The following is a 24,339-nucleotide window of genomic DNA, read 5'->3' as shown; positions in this document are numbered from 1 at the left end:
CAACGGGGTAGAAACTGTTATGAAACCGGCTGGTGTGTGTGTTCAGGCTTGTGTATCTAGTAGTCCTGAGCGGATACACACTTCATACTTATCCTGAACAGTCTTACACTCGTTGTCTGCTTCTCAATGCTCACGGTCTACTACACAGTGATCCTCACCTGCTGCCTACTTCCCAAGCAGTTAGAATCATAAAGAACACCTCACCTTCCAGACAGCCTCACCAGTGTCCAAATCTCTCCTCCACCCACCCCATCCCAGATCCAACCCCTCGACTTAGCTCCATCCACTTGACCTGACCTACCTGTCTAACTTGCTTCCTAGCTATCCACTCCACCCTTCCCACTGATCTACCACCATTCCGACTACTTTTCCCCCAGCCCCAACCCGTCCCTATTTATTTCTCAGCCCTCTTCTCTCTCATAACTCCCGATGAAGGGTAACAGCCCAAATGTGAACTGTCTTGCTCCTCAGAAACTGCCTGGCTTGCTGTGCTTTTTTCCAGCACCACACTTTATTGACTCTGACATCTTCAGCATCTGCACTCCTTGCGATGTCTGAGAATCATAAGAATTTACAGCACTGGTAAGAGGCCCTTCAGCCCATCTTTTTGCAAACCCATCTACTCTAATCCAACATCCCACTGGGCGAAAGTGAGGACCGCAAATGCTGGAGATCAGATTCTGGATCAGTGGTGCTGGAAGAGCACAGCAGGTCAGGCAGCGTCCAACGAGCAGCGAAATCGATGTTTCGGGCAAAAGCCCTTCATGATTCCTGATGAAGGGCTTTTGCCCGAAACGTCGATTTCGCTGCTCGTTGGATGCTGCCTGACCTGCTGTGCTTTTCCAGCAACACATTTTCAGCTCCGATCTCCAGCATCTGCAGACCTCACTTTCTCCTCAATGAAGGGATGTACAAAGATGTTCAATTTGACATTAAGAGATTATTGTAAGTGAAGAAGGCCCAAAAACAGGTTCTGGGAAAGGGTCACTGGAGCTGAAACGTTATCTCTGATTTCTCTGCACAGATGCTGACAGAACTGCTGAATATTGCAGCAATTTCGGTTTTTGTTTCTGATTTCCAGTATTTAGAGGTTTTTTGGTTTTAACACAAAATCGAACTACAATTCCCAGAGGGCTCTGGTGCAAGCCACCGGAAGAGGCGAGGCCCGAAGCTGATGGATGGCGCAATTATCCAATAGACGAGCACAACGAGGAAGGTCACCGCCCCTTTGGGCTCGGCTGCACCAATCAGGTGACGGAGGCTCGAGACGGCGAGCTGGGCGGGCAGAGGGTGATGGAGAGTCGGTGAGACGTCGCCTGGTTGCCCCCCTCATTCCTTGGTTCAACGGCAGCACAGCCGCCCGCCCGCCCGATGAAGAAGGGCCGGAGGCCGAGTCTCAGAGGCTCGGGGACCGTGAGCGGTTGCCGGAGAGCGGCAGGTGAGCAATGGGGGCGGTGAGAGGGGCTGGGGGTGAGCGAGTCGGGGGTGAGAGGGTCGGGGGTGGGGGTGGGGGTAGGGGTGAGAGGGTCGGGGGTGGGGGTAGGGGTGAGAGGGTGGGGGTAGGGGTGAGAGGGTGGGGGTGGGGCTAGGGGTGAGAGGGTCGGGGATGGGGGTGAGAGGGTCGGGGGTGGGGGTGAGAGGGTCGGGGGTGGGAGGGTTGGGGGTGGGGGTGAGAGGGTCGGGGGTGGGGGTAGGGGTGAGAGGGTCGGGGGTGAGAGGGTCGGGGGTGGGGGTGAGAGGGTCGGGGGTGGGGGTGAGAGGGTCGGGGGTGGGGGTGAGAGGGTCGGGGGTGGGGGTGAGAGGGTCGGGGGTGGGGGTGAGAGGGTCGGGGGTGGGGGTGAGAGGGTGGGGGTGGGGCTAGGGGTGAGAGGGTGGGGGTGGGGGTGAGAGGGTCAGGGGTGGGGGTGAGAGGGTGGGGGTGGGGCTAGGGGTGAGAGGGTCGGGGGTGGGGCTAGGGGTGAGAGGGTCGGGGGTGGGGGTGAGAGGGTCAGGGGTGGGGGTGAGAGGGTCGGGGTGGGGGTGAGAGGGTCGGGGTGGGGGTGAGAGGGTCAGTGGTGGGGGTGAGAGGGTGGGGGTGGGGCTAGGGGTGAGAGGGTGGGGGTGAGAGGGTCAGGGGTGGGGGTGAGAGGGTGGGGGTGGGGCTAGGGGTGAGAGGGTCGGGGGTGGGGGTAGGGGTGAGAGGGTGGGGGTAGGGGTGAGAGGGTCGGGGGTGGGGGTGGGGGTAGGGGTGAGAGGGTCGGGGGTGGGGGTAGGGGTGAGAGGGTGGGGGTAGGGGTGAGAGGGTGGGGGTGGGGCTAGGGGTGAGAGGGTCGGGGATGGGGGTGAGAGGGTCGGGGGTGGGGGTGAGAGGGTCGGGGGTGGGAGGGTTGGGGGTGGGGGTGAGAGGGTCGGGGGTGGGGGTAGGGGTGAGAGGGTCGGGGGTGAGAGGGTCGGGGGTGGGGGTGAGAGGGTCGGGGGTGGGGGTGAGAGGGTCGGGGGTGGGGGTGAGAGGGTCGGGGGTGGGGGTGAGAGGGTCGGGGTAGGGGTGAGAGGGTCAGTGGTGGGGGTGAGAGGGTGAGAGGGTGGGGGTGGGGCTAGGGGTGAGAGGGTCGGGGGTGGGGGTGAGAGGGTCGGGGGTGGGGGTGAGAGGGTCGGGGGTGGGGGTGAGAGGGTCGGGGGTGGGGGTGAGAGGGTGGGGGTGGGGCTAGGGGTGAGAGGGTGGGGGTGGGGGTGAGAGGGTCAGGGGTGGGGGTGAGAGGGTGGGGGTGGGGCTAGGGGTGAGAGGGTCGGGGGTGGGGCTAGGGGTGAGAGGGTCGGGGGTGGGGGTGAGAGGGTCGGGGGTGGGGGTGAGAGGGTCGGGGGTGGGGGTGAGAGGGTGGGGGTGGGGCTAGGGGTGAGAGGGTGGGGGTGGGGGTGAGAGGGTCAGGGGTGGGGGTGAGAGGGTGGGGGTGGGGCTAGGGGTGAGAGGGTCGGGGGTGGGGCTAGGGGTGAGAGGGTCGGGGGTGGGGGTGAGAGGGTCAGGGGTGGGGGTGAGAGGGTCAGGGGTGGGGGTGAGAGGGTCAGGGGTGGGGGTGAGAGGGTCAGGGGTGGGGGTGAGAGGGTCGGGGTGGGGGTGAGAGGGTCAGTGGTGGGGGTGAGAGGGTGGGGGTGGGGCTAGGGGTGAGAGGGTGGGGGTGAGAGGGTCAGGGGTGGGGGTGAGAGGGTGGGGGTGGGGCTAGGGGTGAGAGGGTCGGGGGTGGGGGTAGGGGTGAGAGGGTGGGGGTAGGGGTGAGAGGGTCGGGGGTGGGGGTGGGGGTAGGGGTGAGAGGGTCGGGGGTGGGGGTAGGGGTGAGAGGGTGGGGGTAGGGGTGAGAGGGTGGGGGTGGGGCTAGGGGTGAGAGGGTCGGGGATGGGGGTGAGAGGGTCGGGGGTGGGGGTGAGAGGGTCGGGGGTGGGAGGGTTGGGGGTGGGGGTGAGAGGGTCGGGGGTGGGGGTAGGGGTGAGAGGGTCGGGGGTGAGAGGGTCGGGGGTGGGGGTGAGAGGGTCGGGGGTGGGGGTGAGAGGGTCGGGGTAGGGGTGAGAGGGTCAGTGGTGGGGGTGAGAGGGTGAGAGGGTGGGGGTGGGGCTAGGGGTGAGAGGGTCGGGGGTGGGGGTGAGAGGGTCGGGGGTGGGGGTGAGAGGGTCGGGGGTGGGGGTGAGAGGGTCGGGGGTGGGGGTGAGAGGGTCGGGGGTGGGGGTGAGAGGGTCGGGGGTGGGGGTGAGAGGGTGGGGGTGGGGCTAGGGGTGAGAGGGTGGGGGTGGGGGTGAGAGGGTCAGGGGTGGGGGTGAGAGGGTGGGGGTGGGGCTAGGGGTGAGAGGGTCGGGGGTGGGGCTAGGGGTGAGAGGGTCGGGGGTGGGGGTGAGAGGGTCAGGGGTGGGGGTGAGAGGGTCAGGGGTGGGGGTGAGAGGGTCGGGGTGGGGGTGAGAGGGTCGGGGTGGGGGTGAGAGGGTCGGGGTGGGGGTGAGAGGGTCGGGGTGGGGGTGAGAGGGTCGGGGTGGGGGTGAGAGGGTCAGTGGTGGGGGTGAGAGGGTGGGGGTGGGGCTAGGGGTGAGAGGGTGGGGGTGAGAGGGTCAGGGGTGGGGGTGAGAGGGTGGGGGTGGGGCTAGGGGTGAGAGGGTCGGGGGTGGGGGTGAGAGGGTCGGGGGTGGGGGTGAGAGGGTCGGGGGGGGGGGTGAGAGGGTGGGGGTAGGGGTGAGAGGGTCGGGGGTGGGGGTGAGAGGGTCGGGGGTGGGGGTGAGAGGGTGGGGGTAGGGGTGAGAGGGTCAGTGGTGGGGGTGAGAGGGTGGGGGTGGGGCTAGGGGTGAGAGGGTGGGGGTGGGGGTGAGAGGGTCAGGGGTGGGGGTGAGAGGGTCGGGGGTGGGGGTGAGAGGGTCGGGGGTGGGGGTGAGAGGGTCGGGGGTGGGGTTGAGGGGGTCGGGGGTGGGGGTGAGAGGGTGGGGGTGAGGGGGTCGGGGGTGAGAGGGTGGGGGTGGGGGTACGGGGGTGGGGGTGAGAGGGTGGGGGTGAGAGGGTGGGGGTGGGGGTACGGGGGTGGGGGTGAGAGGGTGGGGGTGGGGGTAGGGGTGAGGGGGTCAGGGGTGGGGGTGAGGGGGTGGGGGTCGGGGGCAAGAGGGTGGGGGTGAGAGGGTCGGGGTGAGAGGGTCGGGGGTGGGGGTGTGAGAGGTGGGGGTAGGGGTGAGAGGGTCGGGGTAGGGGTGAGAGCGTCAGGTGACAGGGTGGGGGTAGGGGTGAAAGGGTCGGGGGTGAGAGGGTTGGGGGTGGGTGTAGGGCTAGGGGTGAAAGGGTCGGGGTGGGGGTGAGAGGGTCGGGGTGGGGGTGAGAGAGGTGGGGGTGGGGGTGAGAGAGGTGGGGGTGGGGGTGAGAGGGTCGGGGGCTGGGTTGGGGTTAGAAGGTCTGTGGTGGGGGTCAGAGGGGCTGGGGATGGGGTAGGGGTGTGAGGGTGCGGGGTTGGGGTTAAAGGGTCTGGGTCTGGAGTGGGGGTGAGGGGGTCTGGGGAGGGAGTTGGGGTGAGAGGGCCTGGAGTGGGGGTGAGAGGGTAGGGAGTGGGGGTGAGGGGGAGGGGTGAGAGGGCCTGGGGTGGGGGTGGGGGTGAGCGGTCTTGTGCCTGGGGTAGGGGTGAGAGGGCCTGGTGGTGAGAGGGGGAGGGGGAGAAATGGGAGAGACCTACCGCGAGACACCGCCCTTCCAACGAGTCCCAGGAAGGGGGACAGACCCAGACCCAGGTACGTGCTGGCAGCATACACTGTGTCAGTGTGTGTGTACACCCTGGGACTGGGCTGGCAGTGCACACTGTGTCAGTGTGTGTGTACACCCCGGGACAGGGCTGGCAGTACACGCTGTGTCAGTGTGTGTGTGTGTGTGTGTGTGTGTGTGTGTGTGTGTGTACACACCGGGACTGGGCTGGCAGTACACGCTGTGTCTGTGTGTCTGTGTGTGTGTGTGTGTGTGTGTGTCTGTGTGTGTGTACACACCGGGACTGGGCTGGCAGTACACGCTGTGTCAGTGTGTGTGTGTGTGCACACACCGGGACTGGGCTGGCAGTACACGCTGTGTCAGTGTGTGTGTACACACCGGGACTGGGCTGGCAGTACACGCTGTGTCAGTGTGTGTGTACACCCCGGGACTGGGCTGGCAGTACACGCTGTGTCAGTGTGTGTGTACACCCCGGGACTGGGGTGGCAGCACATGCTGTGTCAGTGTGTGTGTGTGTGTGTGTGTGTGTGTGTGTGTGTGTGTGTGTGTGTACACACCGGGACTGGGCTGGCAGTACACGCTGTGTCAGTGTGTGTGTGTGTGTGTGTGTGTGTGTGTGTGTGTGTGTGTGTGTGTGTGTACACACCGGGACTGGGCTGGCAGTACACGCTGTGTCAGTGTGTGTGTGTGTGCACACACCGGGACTGGGCTGGCAGTACACGCTGTGTCAGTGTGTGTGTACACCCCGGGACTGGGCTGGCAGTACACGCTGTGTCAGTGTGTGTGTACACCCCGGGACTGGGGTGGCAGCACATGCTGTGTCAGTGTGTACACACCGGGACTGGGCTGGCAGTACACGCTGTGTCAGTGTGTGTGTACACCCCGGGACTGGGCTGGCAGTACACGCTGTGTCAGTGTGTGTGTACACCCCGGGACTGGGGTGGCAGCACATGCTGTGTCAGTGTGTACACACCGGGACTGGGCTGGCAGCACACGCTGTGTCAGTGTGTGTGTGTACACCCCGGGTCTGGGCTGGCAGTACTGTGTCCACTCGTTGCCTTTGAGTCCAACACCTCTGAACCCCAAGTTAAGTTACAGTTTTGCTCTGACAAGAGCCCCCTGATGTGTTATGGGCCAGGCTAGAACCCCACAAAATATTTTTAGAAGGTATCCTAGAGTGTAACTTTTTCTTATTTTAAAGACAGATGTGAAGTGAGTATTCCAGGTGTGACATCAAATCCTTCGGCTTTAAACAAAACAGATATTTTTAAACATTACCATTGGAACGTGAACAATAGAAAACAAAATTTGGAAGAACTTAACTATTGGAAAGTGTAACTGAACCGATACAGTAATTATTACTAATGATCAGTTCCAATACATCAACATCCCACAAACACACTGCTTCTCAAATAGGTAAATTCAAACCCAGATTCTTACAGGCAGGAGGGAGCAGTATAGAGAGAGAGAGAGATTTCAGAGAAAGTCAGAGGAATTCTTTTCTGAAGCTTGTGACTCTCCTGGGATCTCACACCTTGTGACTGCTCCAGCTAAAACAAACTCGAAAACACCTGAGCTGGGAGAGTGGGCTGCTCCCCTTCCATTGTTAAACCAGCCTTTTCCGAGACTCTTCGCCACCTCTGCCTTTATGACCTCTCCTCAGGGAAAAAAACACCAAGGTTCTAATAACCATTTTAAAGTGACAGCATCGTCACACTGCCATTTGATAAAATCGTGGCTGTTCTGATTATTACACATTTCTACCAACCCCCAATAATGTTTCACCCCCGTGCTCATGAAGAAACAAATACCTAAGGATAGGACTTATTGTGAAGCTGAAGCCAACTCTCACTGCATTTTGAACAGCGTTGTAGGATCATGAGAAGACAGGGCCTCTTTACATTTCATCCAAAAGATGTCATGTATCTCATGCTGATCCCTTCCTCAGTATTGCACTGAACTGTCATCCTGTATTCTGTACTCCAGCTGAAATTGAATCCACAACCCTGCTGACCCTGATGTCTCACTGAGTTAACCTGCTGGAACTGTAACTTACTCCAGCCGGAGCTGAAGTTTGGGAGAAATGTGCAGTTGCTTTTCCTAGATTACGATGGGCATGGTGTAAGGATTTCGCACATTAAACACCGTGCTTTGCTAAGATTCTCGTGACCAGTTCTGCACTGAGAGTTCACCACCTTGTTCCCTCAACAGAACCTGAATCCAAGAAAAAGAAGAAATTGGTAGCTATCCATCAGGCTCTCAATGTTGACCCAGTGGACGTGGAAACTCTCCGGCAGGCTGCCATTAGTGAGGGTGGGCTCCTGACCGACGAGATCCGCAGGAAGGTCTGGCCAAAGCTGCTGAATGTAAATGTTTACAAATTACCTCCAAAACCAGGTATGGTGGCAATGAGGATAACTCCTCCTGGATTTATTCCTTTTTCGGCAAGCCTCAGCTGTAGCTATTTAATCCATTTCCTGATTCACCTCCTGCCTTGTGTTTGCATCGTTTTTTAGTGAATTTTTTTAGTGAAGTTGAGTAATGGGAAAAAGGCGGCCATTCAGTCAAATCATGGCTAACCTGTAACTTATCTCCATTTAACTTCCTCGGTCATATAATCCTTACTCAAGTAAAATCTGTCGCTATCTTCTGAAGTTATCAATCGATCTTTAGCTTCTTGTGGGAGAGTTGCAGATTTCTGCTCCCCGTTGTGTGGGAAGAGAAAAATGCTTCCTTACCTCACTCCAGAACTATCTGGCTGAAATGTTCTACCTGATTATTTGATACTCATGCTCCAGAAGAACTAGTTCCCCTCTCTCTCGTTGAATCACCTTACACATTTCACTGAGCTGACCTCTTAATCTTCTTAACTTAAAGAAGCCTTTCCCTTCTCTTCACTCACAGTAACAATTATAAAATGATGATCTCCCACCAGTGACATTGCAACCTTAGATTAAATAAATTCCTTAATCACAAAATCAATTCCTGTTATCGTATAGAAAATCTTTTTGAAAGTTCCTCCTTTGCCTTTTCTGTTGTAGCAGAAATAGTTCCTATATCACAAATTTCTCTTTGTGTACTCCTCCCCATTCCCCTTTATTAAAATGACTTAATTAAATGCCAAAGTTAATGAGGGTGAAGAGCCAGCACCAGTGATTGCGGTGGATAGAGAGCACTGCACAATGGCACAGACACACAGCAGGTCATGGAATATGTTGTGAAACGTGTGGTAGAGTGAACCCTGACGTTATTTGGCCAGCATGAGTGCTGGTCACTGAACATGTTGCGATGAGGCAACTTTCTCCCTCTCTCTCTCTCTCTCTCTCTCTCTCTCTCTCCAATCACCTCTCCAACCCACCCTCAAGAGTGTTGCATGCATCAGGAAGAAAACCCCAGCTTTATATTTGAAGCAAAATGCAGTGTGCCGAAATCTGATCTATGCTTGTCTTTTAAGGTAAGGATATAAGGGAAGGCCACAAAGATTACAACCAGGTGCTCATGGATGTGCAGCGGTCACTGCGTAGGTTTCCACAAGGTAAGAATTTCTAATGAAATTTAGTTGAGTGCAAATTATAGGGAGGGTATTTAGTCTGTCGGGATTCAGTCAAAGGGAAAAGGCAGAGAGTATTTCGGTCTATCGGAATTCACTTGAGGGCGAAAGACAGGGAAGTCAATTGGTTCATGTTCTCCAATAGCTGTGTAAAATTTAGAATATTAGATCTCTCAATCTGGGTTTACATGTCAACCATGTGTCATTGAGTTGACATTGTTGATTTGTTGGCAGTTTGGATTGTAACTTTTGTGATGAAGACAAACTCTCCTGTAGAAAACTGAATTGAAACAAAGGTGTATGCTGGTTGCTTAGTTCAAATTTATTTTGAATCTATTCTTACTCTCAGGCATGAGTTCAGAGGAACGTGGAGTTCTGCAGGAGCAACTGATCAACGTCATCCTCTACGTCTTACAGAGGAACCTACAGCTTCACTATTATCAGGGCTATCATGACATTGTTGTGACGTTCCTCCTGGTTGTTGGTGAAAGGATGGCCATTGCACTCATGGAGATACTGTCTTCCCATCATCTCAGGTGAAGAACCACTAATCATGGTTAACACTGTATACTGAGGCCCATCCATGCTAATCAAATGCCAGTTACTCTTTAATGCTTGTAATGACAGAATTTAAACTGCAGATTTAATGCAGATATAACCTAGATTTGTACAAAATAAAAATGACAACTTTTTTACCTGACAAGTGCATGCGCTCTTAACCTTGACACCATCCACATAAAAGCCGCCCACGTGATTGGCACCTCGTCTGCCACCTTAAAAGTTCATCCCCAGTGAATAGTGACAGCAATGTGAACCATATATAAGCCGATTATTTTTAATATCAGGCATGCGTCTAGAGGAACATGAAGTTCTACAGGAACAACTGATCAGCATCAGTTTCTGTGTCTTTGAGAGGAACGTGCAACTTCACTACTTTCAGGGCTATCATAACAGGCAGGTCATGAGGATTGGATCATCTGATTTGTTAGTTTTCAAGGACAAGAGAGTGTGCCTTTGTTTGAGGCACGTAAGGGGACCCAGAGGGTAGGAATGCAGGACCTGCAGCCTTTGCAATTGTCCAGCAGATTTGAGAACCTGTCAGCTTGAGAGAGTAAGGGCTGCAGTGGAAAATAACCTGACTGACCATTACAGAGGCATTGCTAGGATGAGGACCTGAATCTTCAGGGTTACAGGACACTTAAGAATGACCGGAAAGTAGGAAAAGGAAGGGTGCCTCTGTTAGTTAGTAATATTTGCACAATACAGAAGGTGACTTCAGTTCAGGAAAACAAGAGGTGGAACAGTTTGGGTAGAAATGAGAAATGATAAAATCAAGAAGTCACTTGAGTGGTGGCCCACCCTGGTACAATCGGGTGGCCATAAAGGAACAATAATTAACTTGTCAGAAAGGCTCAGTGATAATAGTCAGAGATTTTTATCTACATATCGATGGGAAAGTAAGATGAGCAAAGTTGGCCTCTATGAATTCATAGGATGTTTTCAGGATAGCTACTTAGAACAGCATGTTGTGGAGCTGACCAGAAAACAAGCTGTATGAGACCTGGAATTGTGTAATGAGAGACGATTGATTAATTAATGACCTCAGAGTGAAGGTGCCACTATGTAGCAGCTTACCAAAAAGGATACTGAAGGGGCTTGACAGGGTAGAGTGGGGGCAGGTCAGACGAGGGGACGTAGTTGCAGAATAAGGGGGTGCTTCTTTCAAAGTGAGATGTGAAGGATGTCTTCTCCCAGAGGGTAGTGCATATCTCCAATTCTCTACCCAAGGGAGTTGTGGAGGCTGGATCACTGGAAATATTCAAAGAGGAGGAAGACTTTCTTTTAATATTGGGAGGTGGATGGCTATGAGGAGTTGGCAGGAAAGGAGAGATGAGGCCTGTGACAGATCAGCCGTGATGGTAGGGCAGGCTTGAGGAGATGACGGGCTGACTCCTGCTCCTATTTCTTGTGTTCTTATTGGAGGTTGTGAGAGGAACAACCAGAGCTGCAAAAATGAGTGCAGGCGGATAAATTGGGAATAACGTTTCAGTGTGATGCCTGAGGTAGCACGTAGACGAGTACCAAAATGCATGGTGGTTGCAGGCCTGCATTGTGCGCTTTGTGGTATTGAGAGAAACAAAAGGTAACCCGTGGATTTTGCTATGATACTCCCACAGGGATTTTATGGATCCCACAATGGACAGCACGAAGCACATTCTAAACTACCTAATGCCAATTCTGCAGCGGGTGAACCCACAGCTCCACAACTTCTTGCAGAGGTGAGTCATCTGTTCTGTTTGCTGCCCCTTTCGTGACTTTCCTGTTTGGGTCTTTCTCCGTTACTGAAATGTTCACTGTTGGGGCCTTGCAGGCCATGGCTTCAAGGATTCCTAGTCATTACCAATGCTGTAGTTAGTCTCTGTTGCAGTCTCTGTTAGATGCTGTGATTGTTGATAGTGAGCAACTTCTCTGGAAATGTGCAATTTTTGAGCAGGGACTGAATTAGGGTTGATTGCGATGCCACTGAAATCTGGTGTGTGTCACTAACCAGCTGTGCAGATAACTGAGCACGCCGACCCCCAAATGGAGGAAGGGAATATCTACGTTAGGTTCCTAATCCTCCTCATTATCCTCTCCTTACTATGATCTGAAGTCCTAACCCGCTTTAAAAAGATCATTGCCCTGGTGCCAAAGAAAAATCATGCAGCATGCCCCAATGACTAGCACCCGTTGGCTCTGACTGCCATAATGATGAAATGCTTCGATAGGTTAATTATGGCTCACATCAGTTCCAGCCTCCCAGATTGCCTTGACCCTTTGCAATTTGCCTATAGGTTCACAGCAGACGCCATCTCCTTAGCTCTACACTCTTTCCTGGAGCGTCTGGATAACCAGGATACCCATGTCAGGCTCTTATTTATTGACTACAGTTCCACCTTCAACACCATAATTCCAAACAAATCATCTCTAAACTCCAAAACCCAAGTCTCGTCTCCCACTCTGTAACCAGATCTTTGATTTTCTGACCCGTAGACTCTCATCAGTAAGAACAGACAACAACACCTCCTCCACCATAATCGTGAACACCAATGTCCCACGAGGCTGCACACTCAGCCCCCTGCTATATTCCTTATACACTCACTGCGTGGCCAAATTCTGCCTCAACTCCATTCACAAGTTTGCTGACAACACTACCATAGTAGGTCAGATCTCAAACAATAACACGACAGAATACAGGAAAGAGATTGAGAGCTCAGCAGTATGGTGCAAGAGCAATAATCTCTCCATCAATGTCAGCAAAACGAAGGAACTGGTCACTGACTTCAGAAAGCGGAGTCTAGAGCATTTCGCTATCTGCATCAATGGGGCTAAGGTGGAGATGGTCTCAGTGCCAGGTTCCTGGGAGTGGCAATCAGCAGCAACCTGTCCTGATCCAACCATGTCAGCATGATGGTCAAGAAAGCACAACAATGTCTCTGCTTTCTCAGGAGCTAAGGAAGTTCAGCACGTCCACAAGGACTCGTGCCGATCTTTCTAGCTGCACCATAGAAAGCATCCTATGTGGGTGCATCACAGCGAGGGATGGCAACTACTCTCCCTTGGCCACAACAAACAACAGAGAGTCGTGAACACAGCCCAGTCCATCATCCATACTACCCGCTGCCTCGGGAGAGCATCCAACAGAATCAAAGGTCCCTCCCACCCAATTATACTCCTCTGTCCTCTTCTGTCGGGCAGATGATATAAAGGTTTGAATATGCGTACGAATAGTTTCAAGAACAGCTTCTTCCATGCTGTTATCAGGTTTTTGAATAGACTTCTCAAATGTTAATTCTGCACTCTCCCTCACTGCACGTCCTCTGTGGCTTTAACACCATATTGTGCAGTCTGTTCTGCTCTGGTGCACTCTCTATGGTACGACCTGCTTGTATAGCCACGCCAAACAACACTGTATTTCGATATATGTGATGACAATCAACCAGTCAATCAGTGACCTGGAGCAACTGAATGTTGGATGAAAATAAAACTGAATTGGTGGCAATGCTGTGTATGGTCAAATAGTTTCCTGATACTTATTCTTCACGGTGATACAATAGGCAAAGGGTCAGAGGCCGTGTAACAAGTAGAAACAATTAAACTGGTTAATCTGACTTTCTGTCCTAGCAATTCAATACCTGGGATTTGTGTGCCTCGCTACTGGCCTCCTGTGTGGAAACTCAGTACTACAGCTCTGTAGGAGACAGTAAGGTCTGCAGATGCTGGAGATCAGAGTCGAGTGTGTGTTGCTGGAAAAGCACAGCAGGTCAGGCAGCATCCGAGGAGCAGGAAAGTCGACATTTCGGGCAGGGTTCCGACCCAAAACGTCGCTTCTCCTGCTCCTCAGATGCTGCCTGACCTGCTGTGCTTTTCCAGCAACATGTTCTCACCTACAACTTTATAACCCCATTTGTCACGTTTTTAACATAAGACATTTTTCCATGGTTTTCTACAGCAGTCCAATAAGGGACCGAGGAACATGCCAAACTAAACGCAACATTCGGTGAGGTCACAAAAGATTTTGGAAAGAGGTGGCCTTTACACCGTCAGCTGACTTCTAATCAGGAAGTTGTGGAGTTGAGTGCAAAGTTCAATGCTGATATTCCAATGCAGTGCTGAGGGATTGCTGCATGCTGGATGCCATCTTCCAGATGAGATAAAGACAGTTGATGTAGTGTTTATGTCTTAGAAGTGATGGCCCAGTGGTATTATCACTTGGCTATTATTCCAGAAATTCAGCTAATGTTCTCAGGACCTGAGTTGGAATCCCGCAATGGCAGATGGTGGGATTTGAGTTCATTTTTTAAAAAATCTGGAATTAAGAACATACTGATGACCACAGTAATGTGATTGACTGTAAATGCCCTCTGAAATGACTTAGGAAGCCACGTCGTTGTATCGGTCACTGCAAAGTCTCAACAAAGAAATGAAACCAGATGCCCACCTGGTATTGACCTAGGGATCAGTACAGACAAGGCAGAACAGCCTTGTTGATCCTGCAAAGTCCTCCTTGCCAACATTTGGGGCTAGTGCCAAAATTGGGAGAGCTGTCTCGCAGATTAGTAGCGTAAAGCCTGGCATTATCTGTAGGTATGATTTTGTGAGTAGGACAATGATCCAGACACCATCATTAGTATCTCAAGACACGTTCTGTCCCACTGGCAGCAGAGCTGATGGCACAGTGATATACAATTGGGAGGACATGCTCTGGATCGGAGATACATCTGTCTATTACTAGTAAAGGTGGCCACCTTCACATTAAAAATGCCCTCCATTGTGTTGTATGGTGCTATTACAGTGCTATACAGGACAGACTTTAAACAGTATGGGCATTCATGAGGCCCGTGGGCCATCACCACCAACAGAATTGTACTCTAACACAACCTGCAATCTTATAGCCCAGCATATCCCCCACACAACCATTACCGTCAAGCCAGCGGATCCACCCTGGCTCAGTGGAGAATGCAGGAGGGCATGCCACGAGTAGCACCAGGCATACCTACAGGAGAGGTGTCAACCTACTGCAGCTTCCAAACAGGACTATTTGTGTGTCAAACAGCCTAAGCAGCAAGTGATAGACAGAGTCTAGATTAGAGTGGTGCTGGAAATGCACAGCCGCTCAGGCAGGCTGTTCCTGATGAAGGGCTTTTGCCCGAAATGTCGATTTTCCTGCTCCTCGGATGCTGCCTGACCTGCTGTGCATTTCCAGCACCACTCTGATCTAGATTCTGGTTTCCAGCATCTGCAGTCCTCACGTTTGCCTAAGTGATAGACAGAGCTCTGCAATCCTGCAATATCCAGTCATGAATGGTGGTGGATAATTAAATAATATGCTGGAGAAGGAGGTTCCACAAATATGCCATCCTCAGTAATGGAACAGCCCAGCACATCAGTGCAAAAAAATAAGGCTGAATCACTTGCAGCAGTCTTCAGTCAGAAGTGCTGAGTGAGTGATCCATCTCGGCCTCTTTCTGTGGTCCCTAACATCACAATGACCAGCCTTCAGCCAATTTGATTCACTCCACGTGAAGAAATAATTGGAGGCACTGGATACTGCAAAGGTTAGGGTCCTGACAACATTCCAGCAATAATACTGAACACTTGTGCACCGGAACCTGCCACACCTCTAGCCAAGCTGTTCCAGTACATTTACAAAATTGACACCTACCCAACAAATATGGAAAATTGCCCAGGTATGTCCTGTACAGACAAAGCATGCTAAATATTTCTGTGGCACTGGGCAAATCCAACTTGACCAATTACCACTCCATCAGTCTACTCTCAAACATCAGTAGAACAATGAGGGCAGCATGGTGGCTCAGTGGTTAGTGTTGCAACATCTCAGCACCAGGGACCAGAGTTTGATTGCAGCCACTGACCATCTTCAATAAGGGACAATGTTATCATCATTGTTAACATTCTTAGAGGTCACCATTGACCAGAAACTCAACTGGACTCGCCACGGTGGCTACACGAGCAGGTCAGAGGCTAGGGATAATGTGCCTGGTAACTCACCACCTAGCTGTCCTTTGCCTGTCTGTCATCTACAGGGCACAAGTCAGGAGTATGATGGAATATTCCCCAGTAACATTCAAGAAGCTTGATGTCATATCCACAGCATACATTCCCTCCACCAATGGTCAGTAGCAGTCGTGTGTACATCTACAAGATGCACTGTAGAAATTCACCAAAGATCCTCAGCCAGCACCTTCCAAGCCCTCAAACACTTCCATCCAGAAGGACAAGGGCAGCAAATATGTAGGAACACCGTCACTTGCAAGTTCTTCACCAAGCCACTCACCATCCTAATTTGGAAATATACCACTTCTCCATCAATGTCACTGGATCAAAATCCTGTAGTTCCCTGCCTCAGGGCAGTGTGGGCCACCCTACATTGTAGATTGTAGTGATTCAAGCAGGCAGCTCTCCACTACCTCCTCAAAGGAAACTAGGGATGGGCAATAAATGTTGGCCTAGCCAGTGATGCTCACATCTCCTGAGTGAATTTAAAAAAAGGACGAGCAATCCAGAACACCTTAAAAAGGTTCTGGGAATGTGGATTAGAATCCTTCTGAGGTAGATAGTGAAATTCAAATTCAATAAAAATCTACAATGTGGCTTAATAGTGATCAAGTAACAACGTGGACTGTCGTAAAAACTGAACTGGTTCACTCATGTCCCTTTTAGGGAAAGAAATTTGGATTCCTTACCCAGTCTGGTCTATGTGTAACTCCAGACCCACTGCAATGTGGTTAACTCCTAATTACTCTTAAAATGCTTGAACAGTCATTCAGTTCAAGGTCACTGTTGGGTTCCTTCCAAGACACTGACGAACAAGAGCGAGATGGAGATCGGGCAGGAGTCTTAAAAGTTGTCTTGATTGAAAATATTTCTTAGTACATCTTTAAACCTAAGTTAAAATTTACTGTGAGTAGACATGCTTTTTTTAAACAGAATTGCAACCGAAGCTTGTTTATACAGTTCTGTATCTGTCCCTACAACGATAAACAGACATTTACTTTCCAGAATATTTACTTATTATATCTCTCTTACACAGTTAGCATGACTCACCCAGGCCTGACAGCATTTGCTGTCACACGCCACTTGAGTCATCCGAGATACCTTCAGATATTGCCCTCCACAGTCACTTAGGGAGGGGCATGAAATGCTGGCTTAGCCATTAACAGCCAAGTCCCATACTCTCTCAAATGAACCTAAACTATTGCTGGTCAAAGCACAGCAGGTTAGGCAGCATCTCAGGAATAGAGAATTCGACGTTTCGAGCACAAGCCCTTCATCAGGAATAAGAGAGAGAGAGCCAAGCAGGCCAAGATAAAAGGTAGGGAAGAGGGACTAGGGGGAGGGGCGATGGAGGTGGGATAGGTGGAAGGAGGTCAAGGTGAGGGTGATAGGCCGGAGTGGGGTGGGGGCGGAGAGGTCAGGAAGAGGATTGCAGGTTAGGAGGGCGGTGCTGAGTTGAGGGAACCGACTGAGACAAGGTGGGGGGAGGGGAAATGAGGAAGCTGGAGAAATCTGAATTCATACCTTGTGGTTGGAGGGTTCCCAGGCGGAAGATGAGGCGCTCCTCCTCCAGCCGTCGTGTAGTTGTGTTCTGCCGGTGGAGGAGTCCAAGGACCTGCATGTCCTCGGTGGAGTGGGAGGGGGAGTTAAAGTGTTGAGCCACGGGGTGATTGGGTTGGTTGGTTCGGGCGGCCCAGAGGCTTAACTCCCCCTCCCACTCCACCGAGGACATGCAGGTCCTTGGACTCCTCCACCGGCAGAACACAACTACACGACGGCTGGAGGAGGAGCGCTTCATCTTCCGCCTGGGAACCCTCCAACCACAAGGTATGAATTCAGATTTCTCCAGCTTCCTCATTTCCCCTCCCCCCACCTTGTCTCAGTCGGTTCCCTCAACTCAGCACCGCCCTCCTAACCTGCAATCCTCTTCCTGACCTCTCCGCCCCCACCCCACTCCGGCCTATCACCCTCACCTTGACCTCCTTCCACCTATCACATCTCCATCGCCCCTCCCCCTAGTCCCTCCTCCCTATCTTTTATCTTGGCCTGCTTGGCTCTCTCTCTCTTATTCCTGATGAAGGGCTTGTGCTCGAAACGTCGAATTCTCTATTCCTGAGATGCTGCCTGGCCTGCTGTGCTTTGACCAGCAACACATTTGCAGCTGTGATCTCCAGCATCTGCAGACCTCATTTTTTACTCGAACCTAAACTATTCCAAAGCACTGATTTGAAGAGGCGCAGTAGGGAATCCTCCCGGTGTCCTGGACAAGAGTTACTCACAATGTGACAAAAACAGATGATCTGGTCGTTATCTGGTCTAGGAGATTGTAAGAATTTGAAGCAGTGAATTGGGGGGGGATTGATTGGGCTGGAAATAATTTAGGGGTGGGCACAGTAAAAGGCCACGAGGGATTTAAAGACAAAAATGAGAATTTTTAGATAGTGTTAGGAACAGGAAGTTCATGTAGATTTGTGTGTACTGGGTGAAGAATCGACTAGATTTGCTGTGCTAATAGGAAATAGGTGGATTTTTAGATGGAGTTTGGTACTGGTTGCGTGAAGGATACGAGGTCAGCAAGTATTGAAATAGTCGAATCAGATGTCCACAGAAAAGGCATGTATTCTGTAGCATTTCCACTACCTCATGCTATTCCAAATTGTTTTGCAAGAAATTAATTGCTTTGGAGTATTTGTTACAATGCAAATAATGTATCTTGAACTGAAACTATGAAAAGTACAGAAATTACCTTGACAACTTTCACAATATCGAGGAGAAAGTGAGGTCTGCAGATGCTGGAGATCAGAGCTGAAAATGTATTGCTGGAAAAGCGCAGCAGGTCAGGCAGCATCCAAAGAGCAGGAGAATCGACGTTTCGGGCATAAGCCCTTCTTCAGGAAGAAGGGTTCATGCCCGAAACATCGATTCTCCTGCTCTTTGGATGCTGCCTGACCTGCTGCGCTTTTCCAGCAACACATTTTCAACTTTCACAATATAGCTACTGGCCCAGGTTAGTAATAAATGATGTTCAGGAGCATGTGCTCAGCTCTCCCTAAGGGCTCGGTGGTAAATGTATCACGTGGGAAGTCCAGAGGCTCCAAACGTTGCCTTTTCTGTGTAGGTGGATCTCCTCCATCTGATCAGCAGTGAATGTACTCAGTCCGCCTCGGTGTTCCTGTGCTCAGGAGGATGTACAGCCACATCGGTGAGCATCTGTGAACATCAAGTGGGCTTCAAAAAAAATCATTGAACAGGATGCGTTTGACTGAGATAAAGTTTCCACTGCTTACACTGTAGTTATCTTGGATGTTTGCCAGTTGATGTAAAATTATAAAAGTACCGCTTAGAATATGTTGAGCATACCAGCTATTTCAGGCAAATCCGTAAGTTTATTGCACCTTGTTTATTTATTTAAATTCTAGGGCTGGTGTGGTGCAGTGGTAATGCTGCTACCTTTGAACTAGGAAGCTCAGGTTCAAGAACTACCTGTTTCAGGGATCGTGTCATAACATGTCTGCACAGGTGGATTAAAATTATCTGTTTGTATTTGTTTTGAACTGATGGATTCCCCGTTTGTAAGCACCCACTCAGAGCTTGAATCGTACCCGTGATTCAAATAAAATATCCTGTCTCTCCTGTATTTTATCAGTTTCTGATTCTTCAGCTATACAGGCCATCTATCGTTTTCTACATTACATTTTAATAATGGTAATTATGGGGAGAGGGGCAATGTTACAGGAATCCAGTCAACCATTTGTTCCCATTCTCTGTGTTTCTAAAAGACCGGACATTGTTGGGGAAGGGTGTTACTAAGTTTATAAATTTATTCACTTGTGAAATTTCCTTTCCCTGCAAAGAATGTTTCAGCACTGAATAATTGGAGTAACAACACTGGTAAGAGGTGCTAATGTTTGAATAAATCATCTTGGCCTGAGGGATAAAGCCCCACTCCAGAGATTTGAGCTGATCAATACAGATGAGACATTAAACCTAGACTTGTCAGTTTGTGAAAGTGCAAAAGGTATCTCATGAAATCATTCAAGGAATAATGTGTGTCTTTGTAACCACTGTCCCCTTGACCGAATGCATGAAGGCAAATTCACTGCCCTATTATCTGATTCCGTTTCCAGGACCTGGCAATGTTGCAACTGGCTGCCACACTTATCTCGACGGGAACAGTAAATACAGCTGAAAAATAATGCATTGTGTCTGAAGGACTTTGGACACCTGAGGATGTGAAAAGCGCTATATAAATTAATTCTATTTTGTTTCTTTTGAATGAAAATAATTGCTTTGGCTCAGTCTGTCTTGTGCCTTATTTAGGGCTGAGGTTGGCACCATATTTGCCCTGAGCTGGCTGATCACCTGGTATGGTCACGTCCTCTCCAAGTTTCGCCATACCGTCAGGCTGTACGACTTCTTTCTGGCAAGTCACCCGTTGATGCCAGTCTACGTTGCGGCAGCGGTATGTATCATTCCATGCCCACTTCTCTTCCTGAGCACTTAGTCTGGTACTTCACTGCCCCTTGTTCTCAATGAATCTATGGACTAAAACAGAACATTTAGCCCAGTTAGTCAATGCTAGAGTTTATGCTGTATGTAAACTTCCTGCTGCCAGTCTTCATCTGACCTCATTTGGAAAGGATACTGTTGTTTCTTTCTCCCTTGTGTACTTATGTAACTTTCTCTTTAAATAAATTGATTCAATTCACCTCAACTACTCCATGTGGTAGCATGTTCCACAGCCTAATTAATGTCTTAGTAAAGAAATTTCTGCTGAATCTCCTATTGGACTTCTAAGTGACTGCCTCTAGCTCTGGGCTTTATCAAAAGTGGTAATGTCTGTGCGTCCATCACCAAATCTTTTTCCAATCTTAAAGACCTCTTTTAAGTCTTTGCTGATTGTTGTAATTTCTGGTATCATCTTTATTATATCAGAACTTAATTGGAAAGACTGCACCAATGATTGTGTCCCACTGTTCCACAAGCCATCACAAATCCCAAAGACACCACCAAAACGACAAATTTGCCTGACTGATAGTACTAAGGACAAACATATTTCACCCTAGGTTTCATTGTTAACAATAAAATCAGTGCTTACTGTAGGGCACCTAACTTTAGAAATCCTTTATTTTCTATACTTCTGTTTAATCGAGTGCGATGTGATAAGAGTAAAAGCCCAGTAGGTGTGAAACCATCACTAAGATTGACCAGATGAGGAGCCCTGTTACAATTCCGAATTAGCTGATGTACTGGCACTGGCTTTAAATGACATCAGACTTGGTCACAGCAGCCATAGTTTCAAAAGGGAAAATGTAGACAGGGTTATCACTTTACATCACAACTAAGTAGTCCCTGCAGCAAAGTGAATGCTATATATGAACAGAATTGGACTTGACTTTAGTTCCTCTCATCCAAAAAAAAACTGTTATTTGGTCAAGTATTTCTGTAGAAGAGCACAGCTTCAGGGTTTTCTATACCCATGGCTTGTGAAGAGGATAAAACGTGCCAGGCTCATTGGGCCAAATGGCCTGTTTCCATCCAGCAACCTCGGATGTAAGAGCAGGAGGAATGATGAAGCATCTCTGTCTGCTGCATGATTAACAAACCAGGGGTCACTAGTTCAAATTTGGCATGAAAATCTAGCTGGTTCACGAATGAACTTTAGGAGAAACTAACCTGGCACCTTTACCTGGTGTGGCCTACATGTGACTACCAGATTGCAATGTTAAACATCAAACATATAGTGGTACAGCATTGTATAATCAATAATTACTACAAGAAAGCCCACCATCATCATCCTTAATGAGGACACTAAGTATGACCTTACTGGCATCACCCACAACCCAAGAACACATGGGATGGTTGAGGGACAAACCCTTGACTTGGATAATTGGGAATGAAATCTGTCAGGGCTGCTTCTTAGCCAGAGGGTGGAAATTAGTGTCTGTTTATCAACATGAGTGGAGATGGGTGGTTCAGGAGGCAGGAAAATCTTGCGATTATGAAACCAGCTGGATGCTGTAGGCTGCCGGATGGAGCTGAGAATTGTGCAAACAAAGATGAGCTGTGTAGTTGTCCTTATCCATAATGATTTACGAAACACAACCCAAGCCCATGATGATTGGAACTTGAGAGCTCCTGTTTACCTTTCCTGAGTGACCCAGTGGGAATTCAGGCATATTATGGAGGACAAAGTTGTGTTAATTATGAAAACACAGCCATGAAGATGACTGACTTGACTGCCTTGTTTCAGATTGTACTACACAGGGAGGAAGAAGTAATGAAATGTGACTGTGACATGGCCAGTGTCCATCAATTACTGTCCAAGATACCGCAGGACCTTCCTTACGAGACACTGATCATCAAAGCAGAGGAGCTATTTTCCCACCATCCACCCCCTGAGCTTGCAAAACAAGCAGCACTGCAGCTACGCAAAAGGCAAGGCAATTTTTAAAAGCTTATGAACGTTTCAATCTCCATCAAATTCAGTATCCTTTTGAATCCCTTCAAATTGAGTTTAATATCAGAGTTGAAGAAAAGATACACAACTGCTCAAAAGTGGGTGACAGGTCAGAAGATTGGACAAAACAGAAAAAACAGCTAAGATTGACTGAAAGGCTAGTAAGCAGGGAAAATTAGAGCATGAGATAAAGGTTTGTGGGAATATAAAACAATTATTATTATAGCTAGTTAAACAGGAAAAGAGTAAACGACGTGAGTTAGCCCTTTTGAAGTGAGTCTGGAGAATTAATAATGGGAAAATAAGGAGGAGCCGGATGAACTGAGCAGGTCTTCACTTGAGGGAATACAAGTAACATCCCAGAAATGGATGTAAATCAGGAAATGGCGGGAGGAGCATCAGAAAATTCCAATCATCAGATAAGGAATGCCAAAAAAATAGTTGGAACTGCAGAATTACAGCTCCCCTTGCCCTGACTGACTCTATCCTCGGGGTTTAGATGAAAGGTTTATAATGTAGAAAAATGCAAAATTGTCCACTTTGGCAGGAAAAATGGAAAAATAAAGTATGTTATCTAAATACTGAAAAATAGTAGAGCTGTAAGATCCAGAGGGATATGGATGCTCTCATGCATGAGTAACAAAAGCTTAGGCAGGTATAGAAAGTAACCAGGAAAGTATTTATTGGGAGGAAGTTAAGTACAGAAGTTGGAGGCTATGTTTCAGTTAGAGGACATTGGATAGACTATATCTGGTGTTCTGTGTATAATATTCATTTCCTTGTTTCAGAAAGGATGGAAATAGAAGTAGAATGTTTATTTGACCAATACATGGAGTAGACAGGAAGGTTGGACAGGCTAGGCTTGTGTCCATGCATCATAGGAGACAGCTTGATTCAAACTTATAAGATTGAGGGGTCTTGACAGGATATGTGAGGAAAGAATGTTTTGCTTATGGGAGAAAATAGAAATAGGGGTCCCTGTTATAAAAGTAAGACATTACCCATTAAAGATAGAGATCAGGCAAAATGTTTTCTTGGAGGTTCGTGAGTCTTTGGAGCTCTTTTTCAGAAAAGGTGGAAGCAGAGTTTTTGATAAATTGTTGATAAGCAAGGGGATGAAAGATGATCCCAGGTAGATGGGGTAGTCCGACTGGCCACAGTTGAATGAATGATACAGGTGGCTCAATGGACCAAATAGAGTCGTAGAGATGTACAGACCCTTCGGTCCAACCCGTCCATGCCGACCAGATATCCCAACCCAATTTAGTCCCACCTACCAGCACTTGGCCCATATCCCTCCAAACCCTTCCTATTCATATACCCATCCAGATGCCTCTTAAATGTTGCAATTGTACCAGCCTCCACCACTTCCTCTGGCAGCTCATTCCATGCATGTACCACCCTGTGTGTGAAAAAGTTGCCCCTTAGGGCTCTTTTGTATCTTTCCCCTCTCACCCTAAACCTATGCCCTCTAGTTCTGGACTCCCTGACCCCAGGGAAAAGACTTTGCCTATTTATCCTATCCATGCCCCTCATAATTGTGTAAACCTCTATAAGGTCACCCCTCAGCCTCCGACACTCCAGGGAAAACAGCCCCAGCCTGTTCAGCTTCTACCTGTAGCTCAAATCCTCCAACCCTGGCAACATCCTTGTCAATCTTTTCTGACCCCTTTCAAGTTTCACTCAACATCTTTCCGATAGGAAGGAGACCAGAATGCACGCAATATTCCAACAGTGGCATAACCAATGTCCTGTACAGCCGCAACATGACCTCCCAACTCCTGTATTCAATACTCTGACCAATAAAGGAAAGCATACCAAATGCCGCCTTCACTATCCTATCTACCTGCGACTCCATTTTCAAGGAGCTATGAACCTGCACTCCGAGGTTTCTTTGTTCAGCAACACTCTCTAGGACCTTACCATTAAGTGTATAAATCCTGCTAAGATTTGATTTCCCAAAATGTAGCACCTCGCATTTATCTGAATTAAACTCTATCTCCCACTTCTCTGCCCACTGGCCCTTTTCTGAACCCTTTCAAGTTTCACAATATTTTTCCGATAGGAAGGAGACCAGAATTGTACGCAATATTCCAACAGTGGCCTAACCAATGTCCTGTACAGCTGCAACATGACCTCCCAACTCCTGTACTCAATACTCTGACCAATAAAGGAAACCAAATGGCATATTTCTATGTCCAGTTTTCACCCCATCTCGGTACATCTCTCATCAAAGTCACAAACTGTCTCCTGTGTGACTGTGACAAAGTACACTTTACCTCCTTGTCCTTTTCAATCTGACTGTAGTATTTGACACGTTTGACTCCATCCCTCCAAAGCCTTTCCACAGTTACCCAGATGGGTGGAACAGCTCTCACTGATTCTGTTCTGGTGTATTTAACCATATCTAGAATGTCACCAGCTATGACTCCCTGATTCTGAATCATTAATTTTGGTGTCCCTTTGACCTTCTCTTGTTTTTTGTGTCCTGGCCCATATTTCTCCTTCTATCTACATCACAGACAAAACCATCCCAGTTGTGGGAGCTTACTGGGTGTAAATTAGTGTTTCGTTTCCTAT

General features: G+C 49.6%; 1 protein-coding gene across 1 annotated transcript in view; it reads left to right on the top strand.

Moving 5' to 3' along the window:
* The first annotated feature begins 1,304 nt into the window (after positions 1–1,304).
* The window catches only part of zgc:63863 (uncharacterized protein LOC393372 homolog), a 42,106-nt gene continuing 19,071 nt past the window's right edge, over positions 1,305–24,339 (top strand). The window contains exons 1-7 of the mRNA XM_060825666.1: positions 1,305–1,438; positions 7,403–7,588; positions 8,646–8,726; positions 9,091–9,277; positions 10,919–11,020; positions 19,620–19,761; positions 21,553–21,737. Of these exons, the coding sequence (XP_060681649.1) occupies positions 1,372–1,438; positions 7,403–7,588; positions 8,646–8,726; positions 9,091–9,277; positions 10,919–11,020; positions 19,620–19,761; positions 21,553–21,737 (950 nt within the window). The 5' untranslated portion in view covers positions 1,305–1,371. The remainder of the gene's footprint in view (positions 1,439–7,402; positions 7,589–8,645; positions 8,727–9,090; positions 9,278–10,918; positions 11,021–19,619; positions 19,762–21,552; positions 21,738–24,339) is intronic.

Source organism: Hemiscyllium ocellatum, chromosome 5 (genome assembly GCF_020745735.1).
Source record: "Hemiscyllium ocellatum isolate sHemOce1 chromosome 5, sHemOce1.pat.X.cur, whole genome shotgun sequence".
Taxonomy (NCBI): Eukaryota; Metazoa; Chordata; class Chondrichthyes; order Orectolobiformes; family Hemiscylliidae; genus Hemiscyllium; species Hemiscyllium ocellatum.
The sequence above is the reverse complement of the archived record's forward strand: the minus strand, read 5'-3'. Positions and strand labels throughout refer to the sequence as shown.